Raw genomic sequence first — 21,521 nt, 5'->3', positions numbered from 1 at the left:
TTTTGTTCAGACCCGTATTTTTTCATCGACAAACTTAGAGATGTCAAGCCCAGTGTGCCCCAACCAGCTTACACGCGGCAAGCCCGACGTGAGGAAAGGAAAACGGTTGGTTGAGCAATCTTTCATCAACGTCTTATTTACATCACGCGATAGTTCAGTGCGTTTTGAGAACGGGCAGCATAACCGTAGTGACGTCATCGAACGTGCGTCTCTGCGCTGCGGGGTATCGCGCTCGTTGTTACGGTTCACAAAATAGAAGCGTACGTGAAAATTATAGCTCGAGAATGGCGGCCCTCGCTGTCTCCACGTCTTTTTATTTTGGTTCCGCAATTACGTGAACTGATATATTTGACGCCTTGCTATTTTCTATCTTCGCTTTGTTGAAAGAAAACCGCTTTGCTCTTTTGTCGCATACCGCAGCGCTGCGCTATATCGTTGCGCCAAGTGGCACAAAAGCTCCGTTAGAGTGTCACCGTTGTTCTCCTCTCCCAGGTGCCTGACCCACTTTCGGACAAAGCCTATAGAACAAGCTCCGAGGAGGGAAGCTTCCGTCCGCGTGCGTCAAATGATCCGACCTTCGTGGTCACAAGTTGGCCGGTCCTTCAGCTGTTTCTGATAGACGCGCACGCTCGAGATCACGCGACCTCCACGCGTTCGGAATGCAGTACAGAACACTTATCTACAGTCGCTTCTTAGAGGGCAGCGCCTGCGTCTGCTCGTTTTATGAACCGAGGGCCTCATGGGAGCGACCTGGAGTTAGTGTAAGCTTTGTGCTAAATCTACACAGGGGATGTTTTTGGCTTTCTTAACACCATCGCCTCTATGCACGTCTTCGGGCGTCATAGCGTTCGTCCCTTCCCCAAATAATACCATATCTGTAGTTCTGTTGTCTCAAACAGCCCTCATATACGGCCAATACGCATCGAATCAAAATATGTTCCGAAAATTTATTCTTTGCAAATTGAGTTGAGGATGACTAAGGGCCTTACATTGTTTTCTTCTGCTATGTTCACTTACCCTGTTCTACTCTTGTTCTTCTGCCCCCACAAATTAATGTATCGAGCGTGATAGTTCGTAACTTAATTGAGCACTAGAAGCTCTACATATGCTCTTTAGAGGAAGAAATCGTGCCGAAGAGAAGCAGGTGAGAGAAACCTGAAGCGCCTAGCAGGGATCCATGACTCGGTCGCATTTCCTCAAGAGGTGTGGGTCACGCGTTCGCTCAAGTTGGCTAGGGAGCAATTGTGACAGGCTACGAAGCAGCTCCTTACGAAGGTGAAAATACGAGCCGCTTTACAGTGCTGACATGATCCCGTTCTCGGAAGGATTTACGTTTTTTCTTAGTGTGAATGTAAAATTCTTTGTGAGGGAAAGACAGTAGCATAGACAGGAGCAGTCGTCTTTAATGGTCTGCGTAGCGGTCAAACCCGCCTGCTCTTTAACTAAGGTCGTAATAGACTCACATCAGTGCCTTCGCTGCAATCAAACTGACAAGTATTCTATTAGTCTTTTGAGCCTTGAACAGGGTATTCCGGAACACGCTTTTTGATGTTGAGGCCGCATCGAGAGTACTTATTTACGGTTTATCTATCAGGTCTAATAACACAAAACAACGGCACTGAGTGAATTCCATTACGCCGCTGTCTACTCAGGAGTCTAGACGTTGCTGCTAGGTCATGCAATAGTGCCTTTAATTTGTTTTTCCTGCCGCCACAATACAAGTTCCCAACAAATACGATAAATTCTGTGTTATCGCATCTCCTGCTACAGAATGGTGCGATTTAATGAAAAGTCCACTTAGAAATACGTATTCGCCAAAGAGCCGTTAGAATCGGCGGTTAAGTAATGCTTCTCTTGTTTCGTGAGTGAGGCACGTCATCAGTCCCTGCGCCGGGTTTTGCAGGTGACGAGAACCTAGATGCAATACAGATGGTCACATCTTCGCATTGCACGCGTAAGTTTTGATAGCAAGAATGGCCTTTAGTGCTGAAGCAGGAACGACGGCGCGTTGTACCACGTGCACCACGCATTTTCTTTTTCGGTTCCTCCGTCTTAACCGCTATTACTTATGTTACTTGATTTTTTCAGCAAATAAGACCTGTGTGTCGACGTCTCCATAGGCAGAACTTCTGTCGCAGTTAGAAGCGACCGAAATAGATTGGCACGCGGTCGTTCTAGGAGGAACTGCATCGATCTGCACAGGCACACATGCTAGGTGTCGATGATGGTTTGCATCGACTTTGATAATATGATCATTGCGAGCTCCGACAAGATGAGTAACATGCCAAATAAGACTCTCTTAGTAAAGGGAAGGGGGTGCGCCGGGTTTTGCAGGTGACGAGAACCTAGATGCAATACAGATGGTCACATCTTCGCATTGCACGCGTAAGTTTTGATAGCAAGAATGGCCTTTAGTGCTGAAGCAGGAACGACGGCGCGTTGTACCACGTGCACCACGCATTTTCTTTTTCGGTTCCTCCGTCTTAACCGCTATTACTTATGTTACTTGATTTTTTCAGCAAATAAGACCTGTGTGTCGACGTCTCCATAGGCAGAACTTCTGTCGCAGTTAGAAGCGACCGAAATAGATTGGCACGCGGTCGTTCTAGGAGGAACTGCATCGATCTGCACAGGCGCACATGCTAGGTGTCGATGATGGTTTGCATCGACTTTGATAATATGATCATTGCGAGCTCCGACAAGATGAGTAACATGCCAAATAAGACTCTCTTAGTAAAGGGAAGGGGGTGCGCCCGGAGCCCCACGGCGCTGGCTGGCCCTTACTGGGTGACGTAAATGCAACGCCGCCTCGAGGGGAGCGGCTTTGCGCTCCCTGCAGCCTCCCAGTTTTGGCTTCGCGCGCTCTGATAGCCGAAATTCGTCGTTCGACAGTTATGTGGGCAATGGAATTTTTTCCTATAGCAATTATATGGACACACCAGGCGCATGTTTGCCGTCCCCATCGCCTTCGGCGTCACCATCATGTTTCCTATAAAGTCGAAGGGTGATACAGTTCAAGCGATAGAGCGCACCGCGGCTGGTATGCTGTTTGTGCAAGTGAAAGCACGCGAGGGAAGCCGACGATCGCGGCTCAATATGGCGCGCGCGAAGGAAGAAAGCTGAGAGCAAACGCGCCTTCTTTCGTCGCGCGAAAGGCCGTGGGGGGATGGGAGGGTAGGAGCTGGTGCGGCGTTGGTGCTGCGACAGCAACTGCGCATTTCGCCACCGGGCGCAAGCGGAACTGACGATCGCGGCTCAATCTCGCGCCATATATGGAGTAAAGCAGGGAGGCAGCGCGGGAGGCTGGGGAGGGGTGGCTTCGACTCTGCTAACAAGCCCGTACTTTACAAGGCCATTCTAGGTCGCGCGCGCCGTATCTTGAACAGGGTTTGCAGAAGGCTCGTACATTTGTGCGCGCTGTGTTCTCGCCGCTCTTGCGTTCAAGCGATAGAGCGCACGAAGGTCACTTCGCTCGCTGCTGCTGCAGCGCTTGCTCACACCAGCGTTTTGACAGTGAGTGTCGATACTCATCGTGTATGATGTGTTCAAGTTTGCTTGTGCGCGCTGACACCATGCTTGTTAATTCACTTAGCAAGCGAATATTTCCAAGTTTACACGGCCGATAAAGCTACTATCCTTAATTCGTATAGCTGCCTAATAACCTTATATCGCAATCGATGCTTCGCCTTTCGGGCAAAACTGCGACTTTTTATAGAAACAAATTAATCAATATTCCAACTAGTATGAACACTATTTGCCCACTATAAAGTTAGAAAATTTTTTTCCAGATCCAAAAGTTGATATGGCTTGTAGGGATATAGCTCGATTCAACTTACCAATTACAGTGAGCCCGCTGAAACTAAACGTTTAAAATATATATAATAGGTTTTTGTTAATTAGCGAATAATTATCCCGCTTCACCCATCATGCGTGGTCGCCACCACTGACGGCATGTGCCCGAAGCAACCGTCCTTTTATATCAAAACGGCTATTCTTAAGTATTACTTCAATTCTTCGTTGAAACACCCTGCGTGTTGATTGAATCAACAAAACCATATTTATTACAAGTAAGTTTTCTGATGCAAAAACCAGCTCAAGCCAAACAAAAACTGTAAAATTTGTCACTCTTTTCTGTCTTCTACCCTGTGGGTGCCAGAATTTTTTGGCATAAATATTTCTCATAACAACATGTATACTATGTTGGCCGTGAGCAAGAAAGAAAAGAGGATATAAATGCCACGATCCGAAATTAACATGCTAATCTTCCCTTTACTATTTCCGACTTTTCTTGGATTCAGCGTCACACAAATAAAGCATATGAGGGGGACAGTGCCTGTATACCGAACGATGTCGGGAAGCGAACGTTTTTTGCAAATCTCATCGAGTCAAGAAAAAAGTAGCATACGTGCACCTGTGTTCGGATGCCTGCAGTAGATGTGTTTCCCGAAACATCAAGCACTGTAAAGAACACGTTTGCAATGAAAACATGCATAGTCTTCATATGCAAGAGAAAAATCCTGTTTTTTATCTTTCACAAAACTTCCCGTGCCGAACTAATTTCCACGAAACTGTATGGCTTATTTAGTGTTCTTACAGCTGGAGTTTTCCATTATTTCGGCCCGTTGCAGCAATTCGCCAGCCTACTTCTTAGATTAGATAGCGGAGCGACCTCACTAAAAAGGGGTTGGTCTGGTCCCGACTTCGAATCCGGGCCAAGAAAAATTGCGGTAGCAATTATATGGACACTCGAGGCGCGTTTTCGCCGTCACCGTCAGTGCAGCCTTGCTGTGCCGAGTACGAGGCGCGTGGGCTGTCCGGTCCGCCTTGCGGGCTCGGCCTGACTACCGTTCGTCAGAGGTTCCGTGATCTGCTGCAGGCGTGAGGTCAAGCATGTGAGGGCGGACCGAGGAGTCCGGTGACTTGATGCGATGGTGATTGGTGACTTCTGGTAGTATCCCCTTCGAAACGAGGCGGCGACAAATAGCCAACCAAGTATTACTCATCAATTGCAGACTATAGCATTTTGGCATCTCTTCTTGACCTTTTTCCCTTGTCTTCCTTAAAACCTCTATCTCTATACTGTGCAGTTACCTATGCGTGTAACGTCTCTGGTTCTATCAAGCTCGTTCCTGCATTTTCCCCCCAATACTCTAAACACCTCTTGCTTATCTCGACTGCACACGAGTTAATGCTTGTATCCCCTTTGAATCCCAGAGTTACTGGAAGGTGGACGTCCGCTACGGTTCTCGCTCGGTGAATGTCTTGGCATTCCATTACGATGTGCCGAGTCATCTCCGGACTTTTACTACAGCAGACACATACCTCATGTGGTAGCTAATATTTGCTCCGTTAGTTTTTTTTTTCTTTTTTTCTAGCTCAGCTTGGGCCCCTAATAGCAAGGCACGGCCTTTTGCGTTCTCGAACAGATTCTTGCTTTGGTTTCTTTCTTGTCGTATCTGTAAATATCCATGGACCTTCCTGATTCCCTCTTTTACATCTAGCTTATCGTCTCTGTTTCTCTCGTTTTATTTATGGCTCCTGGTTCTCTATTTACGCTTTAAATTTACCTGTATTTGGTCGCCAACTTTCTTTACCTCTTCCTCCATTGCGTGTCCATGCTGTTGAGGTACAGATATGTGTGCACTTTAGCCGCCCATTTCTATTCATACATATTCCTGAGTATTTTTCAAAACTCATTTTGTTCTGCGCTTCTCTGACTTCAAAAGAGACTCAACCCATCTCACGCTCCACGGCCTCATCGGTGGTTTCACCGTGAGCCCTCAATACCAATGAGCCCACTTACGTTTGGTTAACTCCCCACTCCAGCTGACAAGATCTCTGATTTTAAGCACAGAATGGCACTTTCAAACGCTAGCGCTCGCACTATTGTTTTCCTTTCCAGATTATTCGGGCGACCTCATATTTATTGTACTCCCAAAGTGTTCTCTGTTTCACTATAGTTGCATTTTGCTTGCCCTTCATTCTTAGATTATCTTGGCGGTCTTTTTTGTCAGATGTACGGCGCGGCCCGTTGGAGCGGTTTGTGTTCGAGATTACATATCTCATTCACAACCTGACAGAGAAAGGACACGAAGTTATATTTAAATTATGGGGTTTTACGTTCCAAAGCCACTTTCTGATTATGAGACACGCCGTAGTGGGGAACTCCGGAAATTTGGACCACCTGGGGTTCTTTCGCGTGCACCTAAATCTAAGTACATGGGTACCCCTGCAATGCGGTCTGTCTTATGTAGGACGGACAGGTATATTTCTAAATGTTGTACCCCAAGAACATAGCAATAACGAGCAAAAATAGCGAGGACAGGTTCCTTGGAGTCCATTTCGCACAATGCGGTTGTGTTCTTTTCTTTAAAACGACCAGTATCTTAGCTAGGCATCCTAATAAAAACACTGGACTTCTCATTGAAGCAGCAGCAATCGCCGAGGCTAACTCGGTCAGTAAGTCGTCACTTGCATGAAGAGCTAAAGAACATGCTTTCTTGAGATCGCACATGAGCTCTCGATCGTCTTAAGAGGGCGGTTGTGATTCGTTTGAATCTTGAGTGCTTGCTCATGTTGGCTTCGTATTCTGGAAGGGGCGCTTTTGTCTTTGTATCTTGGTCATGTATGCTAGTTATTGGAACTAAAATTTTTACTTGCAAGTCTGCGCTTGTCTTCGTCGTTCTTTCGGTCCTCTTGTCTATGTATGCGCTGTAAGTCAAGTTTGCAATGGAAGGCCAACTAGCCTGTACTCAAACCCTGCTTCAGTCGGACATGGCTAACTCTGTTTGTCTGCATCCGTCCATTTTTGTTACCTTGACAGCTTTCACCCTTTGCCAGGCCGGCATCCTGACTTACTGCGTTCGAAGCCGAAAGTAACAGCTGCCTCCTGAGGTCCTTGTGGCCTTTCGTGGATTCATTTTGTCCGTAGGGCATGGAAAAAGGGTATGTAAAATACTGCGCTCCGTATGGTTGAGGCAGGCAAAGATTTATCGCCAATCTCACAGCGTTAAAGTGGATCATGGCCCCGGGAGCCGTCGATTCAAGGCCGACAAACGACGAGAGCTGACTGTGCCTGCTGACAGCAGTGTGGAGCATAGGTGGCAGCAGGAATTGTTTCGTCTTGCCAACCACTGCAGGGCCTCTACCCCTAAGGCAGCGACACAAGTTCGCACAGATGTAGGTATGACCCTACCGGAGTTTGTGACATGGCCTCTCGCTCTTGGGCCTAAGTTTGCCACAGTGGGAAGGAACTCTCCAGCGGATCTGCTGACTATGGTGCGTGATGTTTGTAGACGGGCTCCGGAATGTGAGAGCGTCCGTTGTGTGTCTGAGGATATGTGCTCCAGTTGTACTCTCCTCATCAAAAAGGTGGATAAAAAGAGCAAGTCAGTGGAAAGAAAGAGGAAGGGAAAGAGAGACGAGCTCCACTAAAGTAAACGCGCACGCTTTATTTATTTATTTATTTATTCGAATGCCTACATCCCTCTTATCAAGCATTATTGTAGGGGAGAGGGTGTACAGAAATGGAATCCTATTATAGCTATTCAAGAGTTAACATGGTATGATTCAAGTAGATAATGAAGACATGCGCTCAGTGCAGGACATCGCACAGGTGCGCAAAACATGTGTGCAGTACATAACGGTAGCAAAGAAATAGCGGAACCGGATCAGCTTCATAAGTCAGCAATGTCACCATAAAAATAAGCACATTTTTTCATTGACAAAAATGATAGTATAAATATCAATAGGTATACAATATGTGAAAATTACAAAACACGAAATATTCATATAGATAGGACAGTCATGGTATAAGGAACAAAATTCAAATGTCGAACATGAGACGCTGCAAATTATTAAAAAAAATGTTGTAGGTGAGGCGACGACAAGATGTTCGGGCAAACCGTTCCACTCGTGAATACTACTTGGAAAGAATGCATATTTAAAATATGCATTGAGTTGTAGAGTTGTAAGTGACGGTGTTTTTAAATCAGTCTATCTGAAGGCCCGTAGGCCTCAGGAAGCCGAAGAGAATGAATGAATCCTTGTGTGAGGAGTTTCTTTGAGAGCAGCAGCTTAGAACGTTTTGTTCTGGTAATGAACGATCTTCCGTTTGGTCCAGTACTGCGCGCATCACTTGCCTCTGAGCATTATAGCGCGGGTGACACAGCTCATTTGCGTGAGAATCTTGTCATAGCTGCATGTGTCACTCGTGGTGCTGTTGGCCATTCCAATGAGGAAGGCATAGGAGTAAGTAAATGTGACGCCAAGCCACAAACAATACAGCATGGTCTGTTCGCGTAGTGGCAATCCAGGCGGTAGATGCAGCTGTATATCGGGAGACAACGACCGTAAACGACAAGTGGTGAAAACGTTCGAGTCCTATTGGGGCAATGTACATTCAACAGACCTCGAGTTCAGCGCAGCCGCCACGTCAGTTCGCGAAAGCAGAATCAAAACACATCCGCCCCTCACAGGCGCAGACCAGGCGGCTTCATCACAGCAGTCATTCCCGCTGACATTTGGAAACCAATGAAAGAACTCTCATATCCCTTGTCACGACTGTCCCGTGATAGGTCTGTCGAATTTTCAAGAACACTTCTTCGTTGGGTCCATGGGCCATTGCATTTTGTATGCTTTGGGGCGCTGCCTTGCAGTTGCAGAAAACTGTCGATTGTTGCTGTGGTCCTGACTCGTGAATTCAATGGACTGCATGGAATGGCTGCATGGAATTGAATGGCAGCAACGACAGCATGCTCTCACCCGTCGATGTGGTCATGCATAATGTATTGAAGCTATTGTAGCGCAAAGAACCACGGACAAAGAAGAGGACCAACCTGCCCAAGAAGAAGTTTTACTAATACATAATGCTTTCAACCTGATTTGTTCACGTTTCACCAGGATGATGAATGCAACCGCAGCGCTGTTCCGTTTCACCGAACCATCTGTGTATACATGTTGCTGAGTTTTGTGCACGTTGTAAAGGTGTTGCAAAGTTGCTTGCCTTAAAGCTTTCAACACCGCCCTAGCTTAGCTTTCTTTCCGATGCCAGGAATCGTCAATTACACTTAAGGCCTATTCAGACACCACAATGGTACTGATAATCGTGTAGCAGGCGTGAATTGTGTTGGCGAATAGTCCTGATGTATTGCAATTATTTTGCCAAAAAGGCAAGTCTCTATCGACGATAACACTAAGAAAAGGGCGCGTTCTTCTGTTTCATACAATTTTATTATTGATACACAAAGCGCACGGGGCCATTGCTTTGCGAGTAACAGCAACGAGTGCGCACGTTTCAGGTGACGGTTTCAGCCCTTGCCATCCTAGATTTGTTGACACTACCATTGAAACGTTATGAAGTCATGCGAGGACTTGCACGAGGGTCACTTGTGGTGCCCATATGAAAATGCCGTCTTCATATATGGAGTTTTTGCGGCAACGAATCCCAGAGACAGGTTGAACAGTGTAGGGCTAAGTACTCCGGCTTGCGGTAAACTACGAGAGGTGTTACTAGACGGCGTTCATCTGTCTTCAGTTAAAACAAAGAAAGATATTTCACACAAATAGGTGCGTATCTAGCGAAAGATGTGTCCACCGATCTTAAAAGTATCTTAGGCATCCAGAATTTTATGATAAGCTACATTGTCATAGGCGCCATTAACATTAATGAATAAGGCTCCAGTGAGTCGTTTCAGGTGTTTCTGCTGTTGTAGGGACGTTACAGATCAATGACAGTGTATATCAGTGAAGCGCCCGCATCATAAATGTCTAAATGTATGAATTAAACAGAGCGCATATTATTCATGCAAGTTTAAGCTTGCTAATTGAAGTTATCTGTGATGTTATGCAATATGTGCAGTTGCGTTGGTTCACTCCAATGCAAAACTGTAAATTTCGTACGTGTTCTCCGATTTTTTCACTTGTACTTGTTTAGGGAATTCTGCATGTTTGTGTGCTCCTCTACTGTATTCTGTTTTCTTTTTACTCGTGTGATGAACCGTGGAGGCGTTCATGCTTTTACACGGTCTTCATTCTATCTCAGCACTTACGTTCCGCTTTCATTTTTTGCTTGTCCTGCGACAAAATGTAAGCAGGGCTATCTAGAGTCGCCAATGTGTTTAATAAATTTATATAATTGAATTCAAAAGAAAAAGAACATTGAGTGACCATTATCTAGTAACTCGCCAGTGATTTCTACTGGTCTCTTGCTTATCCAATATTCATGGTCTCTCATGCCATCACCAGTTAGCTCCTGTTTGAGTTCCGCACAAAATAAAACAATTTCTAATCTTACTACTAAATTCTGAGGCGAAATTTTCTCGATTTAGTGAGCAGTGTTCTTTCGCCAGTTGTTCATCGCCTCGTATGCCTTTTCCTGAAGAAGAAAAAAGGGGGTGTGCATTGTAACTGCGCCAAAAGTCTACCCCGTAGCAACTCATTCTTGCAGCCTTAGTTTGAATTCCTCGTCTAGAGTTTCTTTCGCTCTTCTTTTCATCAGTCGTAACCACAGGCTTATGGTACGGAACTATATCCAGGATTCTTCGTCGAACATGCATGCCAGTAATGACTAGGCGCTGGTTGCCTGGTTTAAGCACGACTAGAAAAGAGAAAAAAAAATGAAAACGAAAGACGGTCTGGACGCGAGAAGTTTGCTGCTTGTTTTTTCTTCTTTCTTTGAGCTGTATTTGCGGTAAACTCTTAGCCGACGACCTCCTTGTTACACTCTAGCCAAATCTTAAGAGTCACAGATGCTTCATCACTTTTACGGTGGTTCTTCATTGAGTGCCTGTGTGCGGAACAGTAGTGTGACGTTACTTTCACTCGAAGCGAGAGGGGTAAGAGCCGCTGTTGGATACGTCAAAGAGCTGCGGTAAGCACGCACTTGTCGAGACGTTCAAAGTTTATCTCTTACTTTGGTCAGCAGCAGCGCGTCACCTCTGACGACGGCCGCCGGTTCTTCACAATTTTTCTTTTCTCGACACTGGAAGAAGTCTTTACGAAAACTCGTCACAGCTTCATATTCTTTTCGCTACTGCGAGGCGAAGCTACGTGTTTGTGCCGCTTTGTGTTGTTCTCGTTCTTTGCGTGTCGGTGGTTTTCTTATCTCTCTCTTGCATTCGTGTTCTTGTGGTCGCCAGGAGACTGCGTACTTTGTCCTTGCCTTTAAGGACGTTCTTTCGGCCTTCCGTTAAAAAGAAGGAGCACTGGCGTTTTCGTTTCGCAGTTAGAGCAGCGCGAGTTTTGCAATGGGAGAAACCAAGGACAGCGAGGATTTGGTTCACGTTGATGAAAAAGTCACGGATGTCGCCCGAAAAGTCATTCAATCGCAGGTAATGTTAAAGTTTGTTCAAGAACTTGCATGCGGTAAACATGAGCTCCTGAGTGCTGATTCTTATCTTTCAAAAATCATGAGTTTGCTTTCTGTGGAGCATTCTGGCTTGAAACGTGACAGCCAACGCACTGTAAAATTGATTATCCTCCATGTAGCTCATCCATTTTTATGCATTTCTAGCATAACGTATGGCAATGTCAGTTATTTTCGTTGTACTCGCAACAGTTGTTTAGTACGTTTTGAATTCGTGAGGAGCATTGCCGCTACATTTCTCATACCTTGTCTATGCAATGTAATATGTAACCTACTGTACGGTCGTGCTCTGCTGTAAGTCGTGCTCTCCAGCAATGTGATTACAATAAATAAACAGAATAGCAATGCTTCGAGAAGCAGCAAGGAATGGCTCAGCGTCACGCGGCGATGTGACTATTCATAAATTAAGTGATGTAGGTGATGTGACTAAGCAGTGAGTGCGCTTGATGTCCAAACACAAATAGATTTGGGCATTTCTTTTCGCGAACTTACGTGGGCACAGAGCTCCAACGCTTAATACCGAAAAAAATACACACAGCCGACCTACATATTTGAATCTATGTGTAGCGAAGTTTTAGTGAAACTAGCAGCGATGCCTACAACTGTGCTTACTTTCATCCTTTGCCACGTCTTATCTTACGGAACGTTTATGTTTATCCACCACAAAGGTGTCAACATTATTATCGTGCAATCTTTAAATTTATGTACTGCAGCACTCACAAGCTATGCGGAAGTGCGAACACCAAATTATACGGATGCACAGTGTGTGGCGTCTACAGAGCGATGTCGTGAGTGTGAACGTGATGTGTGATGCTAGTTGCGAGAAGAATGCTGATGAACGATTTATGGCACAGAGAAGTACGACACCTATATTTCAAGGAACATTCAGGGATTCTATGCTTTCTGTGTCACAGTGGCCCATACTCAATATGGTGTACTAATGAAGAATTAGAACGCGCCAATTGGTACATAATTAGTGGCCAAATCAAAGAAAATCAAGCAAATAAAGAAATTTGCTTAGTATACTGCAGTCTTGCATTACGAGATGGCTTTGCTTTGGAGGTACCTATGAGCCGAAATTATGTGTTTACGTTTTAGGTACGAATTTATTGGTTATTACACTGAACATGTGTGCGCATACCATAGTAGCACCATGTGTCGATCAGCCTACAAGGGTTAGGTAACCGCATTTGCGGCTACTGGCATTCGGAACATATGTAACGTTCGCATACACAGGGTGTTCCAACTATCATGCACCGAGATTAAAAATATCCAAATGGCACGTAGCTGGACAGAACCAAAGTAGTCTTGTTTGGCGTCGCTTGGGGATACTCAGGGTGTGTTTCGCATTCCGCCTAATGAAATAATTAGTCTCCATTAAATACTCAACTTTTCAAATAATATAATTAGATTAGAAGTGTCAATGAGAAAATTGTAGGGCAACATCAAAAACTCCCGATACAGCTTTCTGTTGCTAAGTACGTGCTACAAAAAAGTGTTTTGCCGAGCGTGAAAGAATCCCGCAGATGCACCCAAAATTGGCACGCGACTGGACGCTCGAGGCACTTCGCGTGTAATCGCGGGCTGCTTTCACGCAGGGAAAAACAATTTTATGTAGCACGTACTGAGCTACAGAAAGCTGTATCGAAGGTTTTTCATGTCGCTCTACAATTTTCTCATTGATACTTTTCATCTAACTATAATGCTTGAGAAGTTTATTAATTATATAAGACTAATTACATAATTAGGTGCAATAAAAAATAATCTGAGTATATCTATGCGACGGCAAACAACATTACCTTGGTTCCGTCCGGCTACGTGGCATTGGCGTATTTTAAAAGTATTTCCTCGGTAAACCACGAATCTCGAGATGGCATGAAGGTGCCACTAAACGTATCAATTCTATCTCACTGCGGCATGAATAAAAATTCTACCCTGGCTCCAAGGAAGGTAAAATAGTATAAAAATGTCTTTAAACTGCGCGTGGTTAGCGAGAACAGAGTGATAACTGCAGAAAAAATCTGTACCATACCAGAGAACAGGTGTTCTGCTAAAAAAGTTGCTCTTAGTTGCAAAGGATACTGTTAGGTAATTGCGAGCAATCTAATAACCTTTGGGAACTGCGAAATCACACGGAAACTTTTAAAGAATACAAAAAGGTGCTGTTAGACCATAATTAAATTTTGAAACCCATGACAGCTCAAATAATTCTGCATGAATACGTATCGACTCGGAAGAACTCATCACCCTTAATTATCCCCCTGTGTACAAGAAAAGTGTGGTCAATATTGCAACCTCCTTTAATAACGGAATTTTAGTCTTTTTCTTCATTTCAATCTTTGTTGCAACGTCAAAACAGCTTAATTATTGCCAACACAGAATACTTGCCACAAACGAAGAGCACGTAAACCTTACAATTAAATATTGAAAGCAAGCTTATGCACCGTCATATAATAAAATCACCGAAAACGCAACCGACATTCGCAGAAAATAAATGCCATAAGGCATGATTACGGATACTCTATGTAACGTATCTAAAAAAAAGGGGGGGGGGGAGGGGAGGAACATCAGAGGTAGGCTATGACACTGCTTCCATAGTGGACTCAATTCAACTACGCTCGACGCCGAGCCTGTAGGCTCGCGATGTTTGGGTTATCGTACCATCTTCACCCTGTGAACGGCTGTTTTTCAAGCAACTTTCATATTTTCTCAAGGTTTCTGGTTGTGTTTCCTCCTAGTGGGCCCTAAGTGCAACCGTGACCAACAACGGTTGCGGGACGCGTTCCTCGGCGAGATACACTGTGTGAGATTCGGGGATAGCATTCGCCGCGCCTCTTATCATTGTGCACTTAGTCTTGTCTGGCGTGCACGTGCGTTCTGTTGACAGACGCTTGCACGTGTTGCACCGCCACTTGTAATTGACGCGTGTTTTGTTCGGACAACATCGTCGTTTGATGCCAGGCGCTACAGTAGCATAGTAGATCTGGAAGTTTTTCTGTTCTTGTTTTCGTTTATTTCATAGTATTCTTAAATCAGACTGAGTTAGCTGGCCACTAAATATCCTAAATTCTCATATTTGCTAAGGAAATCAGTCAAACAATAAATCACTTTTATTTCCTTTGCGATGTGAAAAGGGAAGACGGGACAGAAAGCTGAAACAGCTTGATGAGGGTCTTACAGGTGTCCTGCCCCCTTCTACAGGGGGCAGGATCCTCTGTGGATGCCTACGTGAGTTCATTAACAACGCAATACCCAGGTTACATGAGGCTGTACAGTACTGATTGGGCGATGTGCCCTGAGAATACCTATCACTACCGTAGAGAAGGAAATGTACGGCGCACTATGTTTCGCAAGATAGTTAGGAATGACATGGACAGCAGCTTCGTGTATAGTGCGGCAGGTCCTCGAATTTTTTTTTAATATATCATTGCAAGAAAAAAAATTCCTTTCAAAACGTAAAATCTTCACATAAAAAGACTTTGTACTTCATATAGGCCTGCAGGCATAGTTCAAAATTTCTGAATGGTTTGCTGAATGTCCTCTTTGTCGGCGTTCGGCGCTCGAAAGAAGTTGGCAAAGAATAAACTACCGTTACATGGGACTGCATAGTATTGGTACGCCAATTCTGTAAATATATTAAATTATTTGCATTTAGGTACATTTTGACATACGCTATGTAACCAATGTTTTCTTGACAGCACGCAGACGATGCCTTTTTTGTTTGTGATATACGTGATTTGGAAGCAAAGATAAAGCTATGGCGTGAGGAAATGCCCCGTGTGACGCCTTTCTATGGTAAGTCTTCAAGGATATTGTAGCGCATTTGTGATTTTTTGTCTTGGCTCTGATTTGAAGCAGTTGCTGCTTTTCTTCTAGACCACCTCACGCATCAGCTTATATCTCTTTGTTTTCTCGTCTCTGCGTGCGTGTGTGCGTGTGTGTGTGTGTGTGTGTGTGTGTGTGTGTGTGTGTGTGTGTGTGTGTGTGTGTGTGTGTGTGTGTGTGTGTGTGTGTGTGTCTTTCTGTCGATCTCTTCTCTTTCTCTGCATGTGCGTTTGCGTGTGGTGGGAGGGATTTGTGCGTGTGCGTGCTTACCGAGTGGCAGAGCTCAATGATGTTAAGCACTTGAACCCCTCATTCTAGAAATGCAGCCGGTGTGCATCATAATCAGATCGTGGTTTTAGTACGTAAGACCCCAGAATTTTCGCTGCACGTTGAAACAATTCTAACCACCGGTTACCGGTACTGAGACCTACGCTACTTCACCGAAAGTTTTACGAATTTTCAGCCATGTTGAGATTTCACGTACATTTTTACAGACAGAGCAAAAAGTAACGTGTGTCTCAAGCAGGCGGAAGGCACACACATCAATAGCAGTCAATTTATCATATCAGCAACTTGCTTAGTTAGATATTAGGTTACGATATTTCAAACGAATTTTTATATAATAATTTATTGACCTAAATTATATAGAGGGCATACAAAGCGCCTAATGTGCTTGTTTACGCCAAGTTGCCTTTAATGAGGCTCGGTTCTCTATATTCTGAAAAAGTTCCACAAAAGGTTATTAAGTCACCTTGGGCCCTGTTACGTAAAACTCCGCCTAATCTGTTCTTATTCCAATCTCCTGACGTCAAGTTTACGTAACTACCGACGCAAGCTTCGGGCGGTAACCGGCAGCGTTGTTTGAAAAGCTCAATCAAACGCGCTTCTCGTTTATAGGATGTCACATACTTTTCAAAGCGAATAGCATTGCCTACATTGAGCAGTTTTCCTGATCTAATTGGCTGAGAAGAGGCCAAGAGCACACTCAAGTGGAGACAGTTTCGATAGGGCCGAGCCAGCACAGTAAAAGTAGAAAACAGGACGAGGAGTGTGGTGCCGGCGGCTGCGATTGTTCCGCTTCCCCTTATTTAACTTGTGGTGAATGGTCGGAAACCGCGGCGGCGTGCAACGGAAAGTTAAAAAGGCCGCTAAAATGGATCCTCAGCAAAGTATAGTTGGCAGAACAATGTCGTATACGTGTCGAAAGGACTCAATAACGTTGTAGTGCCAGGCAAGATCTCTTACTATACGCAAATAAATTCTTGCTCCCGATAGCTACGAGTAGCCAGTGCCACAGCAATTGGCCGGCTGCCAGCTTGTATTCCTTTCGGAACAGGGCAGTCTCCGGGTACACAGAAAAAAAAATTCAGTTTCGTTTGGCATATTAATGCGTCTTCAACCTGCACACGTCACTTTGACGCAGTGCGTTTTCGCGATTTTGTGGCGTCGCGTGACCGACAGGGAAAGTGGGTGCAGCCCGAAAAAGCTTGACCAATTGGTTAAAGGACGCCTTTTTCGCTAATGGTGAAAAAGGCGTTGAATCGGAAATTATTATTTTTCTTTCGTTCAGTATTATCATGCATAATCAATGTACAAATATTATATGGAATGGGGTGGTTTCGCGTTTTCCGTGAAGTCGTGTGACAGACAGAGGCAGTGGGTATTGGCTCAAAATTTGTTTGACTTATCGTGGAGGGTGATTGCAGAATTGGAATAGAAATGTTTGGGATAGCTTTACTTTATAGTACCCCTTATTACGCACTTGCGAATCTGGACTGAAGCGCTCTCACACGCGGTTTCATGGTTACCGCATGTTAATAGCAAAAATGTTTCATTCGGGCTTCGTATCATGCCTGCATATAATCACATTATAATGGGGGCGGTTGCCATTTTAGGAACGAGGTGGGGGACGTCATCTTCCTTGCCACCAATGTATGGCACGGTCAGCAACTTTTTTGTGCCCAATTTTACGTTTCATTGACGATTCATTATTCTTGATGCTTGAGCTGCAGGCCCTGAAGGACGCAGTCGAACCTGCCAATACATTGCAGACCATCAGCGTGGTGAATATCTACACTGACTGGCTCTTCACTGTGCAGTTTCAAAAGAAAGTTTCCAAGAAGCTATGAATTTTAGAATGCATACACTATCTTCAATGGTCTTATTCATACACTGCCAATATGCACTGGGCGCAGGGAACGTCCACTTATTTCCACACCACACATTCCACCTGATACATTTTCTTCAGCATTTCGCTCTATCATTCCTCCACCAAGAATCGCTTCTCCCTTGGGCCACGCGCGCCTTAATTCATCGGTGTGTCTGCTCCGCTCCCCATAATCATTATCGGTTGGAAAAAGCCTCCCTCCAGAGATACGTGCTGGAGAGCCCTTATACCCTCCATCACCTGGGCCTGGAGCCAGTACCTGAAAACCCCGGAGCTCTCCAAAATGCTGCTCCAGCATCTAAAGGGATGCTGGAGCTCATGCACGTTATGTTCGCTAAGTCAGTGCTGCAATTTCTGCATGAGGGGTGCCTCCACGCTTTTATATAAATAGACGTATGTATATGGCCGGCAAGAAAAAAACAAAAACACACCATTGCGGCGATGTTCAATTACTAATCAGATGCGCTAAACACTACGCTGGCCTGTCTCTTGTGCCCCTGGACATTTGTGCGGACTTGATAGCGAACGCCACGGAAACCAAGAGACTCAAGGCGTCAGCGTATGTATTTCGGATCAACAGCATGCAATGCGCTCAAGCACCATAAGCTGGTGTGCGACGCAGCAGTATTTCAGAGCGTTCCTCTCCAAAAGTCTACTCTTCGCTTTCTTTGATATCACAGTCAATGAAGTATATCAGAGTCAATGAAGTTGTTGTCGTCGTCGTGCCGTCACTGTCATGGTATCTTCGTCATAATGTAGCATTCTTCTTTGTTGCATCGCCGTCGGAATGCCGCCATCGCCGTCGCGGCCACCATTTTGCCGCTGCTCTGTAGTTGTGGTCATGTCGCCGGCTTCGCCACACCACCATTGTCCTGCCGGAGTCGTTGTCATACCCCCACCGTGGTTACTGACGCAGTGTTGTCGTCGCCATATACATTTGGCCGAGATCTAAAAAGACTGCAGGAGTTTTGCAGGAGTTTTGAGTAGTCGCTGAAGTGGCCGCTGTCGCATTAAATGAGTTCAAAACCCAAGAAATAACCAAGAGATTAAAATTAAATGAACTTGGAGAAACTAATGGCGGCAACATTTCCATGACGTGCATATTTTTTCGAATTGTGTGCATACAAGTATACGCAGAAAAATAAATTCAGTAGAGAGAGAGAAAAGAAGAGGGAAAAGTAGGGAGGTTAGCCAAGGACGTGCCCGGTTGGCTACCCTACACTTGGGGAAGGGAAACAGGAAGAATAGGTAAGGAGAGAAAAGACATTCAGTAGGTACTCTATCGTGACTATGAGCTATCGCTAGACTTTTTCACGTCCGTGAATTCGCAGCCTGCGCCGACGCATTGCCGCCTTCTGTTGTCATCGTCACCAGTGATAGACTAATCTCAGATTTAATGTATCTACACACACAAATCTACAGCATCTACACACATAAATATCCAAGAAGCGTTGAAGAGAGCAGCGTTACCATACATATTTATGCTCAGTCTACGTCGGCTTTCACACGCGATTCTCAACAATAGTGCCAACGTGCAGATGCGCAATTCCGATTCAGAATAACGCGAGCACATACCCGTATTCGCGGGACAAGATACATACTTGTATAATCCCACTCGTCTACACGTTAGGGATGAATGACAAGGGTACATTATTTTCGGCTTTAGCTTTCCTGGTGGATCCGAAGAGAAACGTTTTTAGGACCTTAGTGTCCCCAAGAATAAGTAATATTGCTAACCATAAGCGGTAAGTAGTTTTCAGGACTTGTTCATGTTAGAGCTGAATGCACACTCTTACAACAAAACATTAACATTGCTTAATAGACGATATAAAGAAATGTGGAAAGTGATAACCCCGAAAATAAATTATTCCAAAGATAAATTATCCTACATAATTCCTACACTACTTAATAAATGTTTGAATGTTGGCATAGATTTTCTGAAATGTACACCGATCGAATTGCGAAAATTGCATGTGCTAGGTTTTTAAATTGCATTGGCTCTCTGTTCATCTTTAAACTTGTTCTTGTGCTTTGTCTGTTTATGAGACTAAGAGATCCTCTATATTTATTTTAACGGATTTGCTGTATGTTGCATGTTATTGTGACTTTCGCTGCTGGCTGTTTTGTACGAAGGTAGCTGTAGGCCTTTGTCAAGCTGCCTCTACGCAGAGCAGCTTTTACCTACAGCTTCTGTCATCAGTGTGATGATGAAAAATTATTATTATTATTATTATTATTATTATTCTCTCTTTTACAGCTGTCAAGGCATGCTCAGATCCTGTAATACTTCAAATACTGAACACCCACGGAGTGAATTTTGATTGTTCAAACAAGGTATATATTGTTTTTTACTTATGATAAAACAACGTCAGAAAAACTTTTGTTACCACGGTTGCCGCTTCCTGATGTCTCAAGTGTCGACTGTACAGAGTTTTTCCTGGGATAATCCCACTTCTCAAGAACATATGTAGAGGGAATAAAGTATAAAACGTATTCATTGTGTTGACGAATTTAACAATGAAACAGTGTAGGAAACGAAAACAGGGAGACACACACTTTCCTGCGCTGTCTTGCCGTTCAAAGTCCAGCTGAACCAGCAAGACTAGATTGGGACGCCTCTTTGTGTACAATGCCGGAACACTGTATTTTCGGTCACATCTCACTTAAGTAGGCCTCCGTATGCAGTAATGGCCAAATCTCAATGTGAATTGCACAGGACACCTCAGACACTGTGTAAACTAGTGGGTGTGTATATTTCTTTTGTCTTTTTACCATTTCAATGTGGCAAAGCCTTACTTATACAAGGTGTTCCGGCTACTTTAAGCCAGTTCTTAAAGAGAAGGTCCGACTACGCGAATGCAACGAAGTATTATTCACTACCCTCTCTAACAAATATGTGTATATTTGTTGAATATTAGGCCTTAGTTGGGTAATTATTTCCAAAATAATTACCCAACTGTAAATATTTTTATTTAAACCCCAAACTGTCAACGCTTGCACAGAAATATTCAATTAATTTTCTTTTTCATAAAGATTCCTGCCCTGATTATACTTTTTTGGCGCTACAAAAACAGAGTGCAAAGTTTAAAAAAAATACTGCCTAAAAGTACTACGTGACATCACCAAGCACTTGCATGTGGCGATATCTGTGCCATATTATAAGTATTCCAGCGAGTAATTTGTTGCCCGCAGACCGGATGTACTAATAGGCCTCAGGCGCAAATGATGGTCGAGGGGCGACGGCCACGATCACTCCTCTGGGATGCATTTTTATCGATCGCCAAAACTTCCTCAATCCTTGCGCAGTCTGTTAACAACACAAATGTTGACAGAGCCAACATAAGCATGGTATATTTATTGATGTAGTCAAACGCTGTTATAACCGGGAAAAGAAGAAACCACAATGCCAGATCCCGCATCAAACCGGATACTGCGATTTCGTCAAATGAGTACAATACATAGGGCACGCAGTAAGATGTCTAAATGATCGGACAAGAGAGCACGCATCATCACTTTCAGGGACCCCTGGCAGCAATTTAGCCTTGCACTGCAAACATTGAGAAATGAACAGGAAAGAAAAGATATCCAAGGGCGCACGTGCACCCCCAAATTGCATGATGTGCAAGTCCTGAAAAAGAATGACGATAGGCTAACTCGAGAGATTCCTGAGGCATTTGAGATAAGTCAAACACGAGTCCAATGTGTACGCACACCGCCTTGACAAGAAAAAAAGTCGCCTTTTTGAGAGAAGCCTCAGGTTGATAAAAGTAATGAGGTGTGTCGACGGAATAAAATGCGCGGAAATTTCAATAAAGAAGTCAGCTGACAGTGTGCGTGTGCGTCTATTCCTTCCCTTCTGTGTCTGTGTTCAACAAGTTCTGCTGCTATAATCCTCGAAGCATTTATATGTCCCATGAGGCAGAAAAGCCGGCATTGTTGCAATGAATGGTACCAAAGATCATCATCATCAGTGACGTCATCATCGTCCTGTATGACTTCAGTAGTAATACACAATTAAAGTTAGAACAAGTTAGAGTAAGGTGTGTTAAGGTGGAGTAAAGTGAATTAAGGTGAAGTAAAGTGAATGAACCTGAATGAAAGTGGATTAAGGTAGATTAAAGTGCGTTAAGGTAGATTAAGGTTGGTACAAATTAGAGCGAAGTG

General features: G+C 44.3%; 1 protein-coding gene across 1 annotated transcript in view; it reads left to right on the top strand.

Annotated features, from left to right (window-relative positions):
- The first annotated feature begins 11,145 nt into the window (after positions 1–11,145).
- Positions 11,146–21,521, top strand: part of LOC142587856 (ornithine decarboxylase-like) — a 32,036-nt gene continuing 21,660 nt past the window's right edge. Inside the window, exons 1-3 of the mRNA XM_075699165.1 lie at positions 11,146–11,330; positions 15,064–15,160; positions 19,615–19,691. Of these exons, the coding sequence (XP_075555280.1) occupies positions 11,247–11,330; positions 15,064–15,160; positions 19,615–19,691 (258 nt within the window). The 5' untranslated portion in view covers positions 11,146–11,246. The remainder of the gene's footprint in view (positions 11,331–15,063; positions 15,161–19,614; positions 19,692–21,521) is intronic.

The sequence above is a fragment of the Dermacentor variabilis genome, chromosome 1 (assembly GCF_050947875.1).
Source record: "Dermacentor variabilis isolate Ectoservices chromosome 1, ASM5094787v1, whole genome shotgun sequence".
Taxonomy (NCBI): domain Eukaryota; kingdom Metazoa; phylum Arthropoda; class Arachnida; order Ixodida; family Ixodidae; genus Dermacentor; species Dermacentor variabilis.
This window is presented reverse-complemented; position numbering and strand designations above follow the sequence as displayed.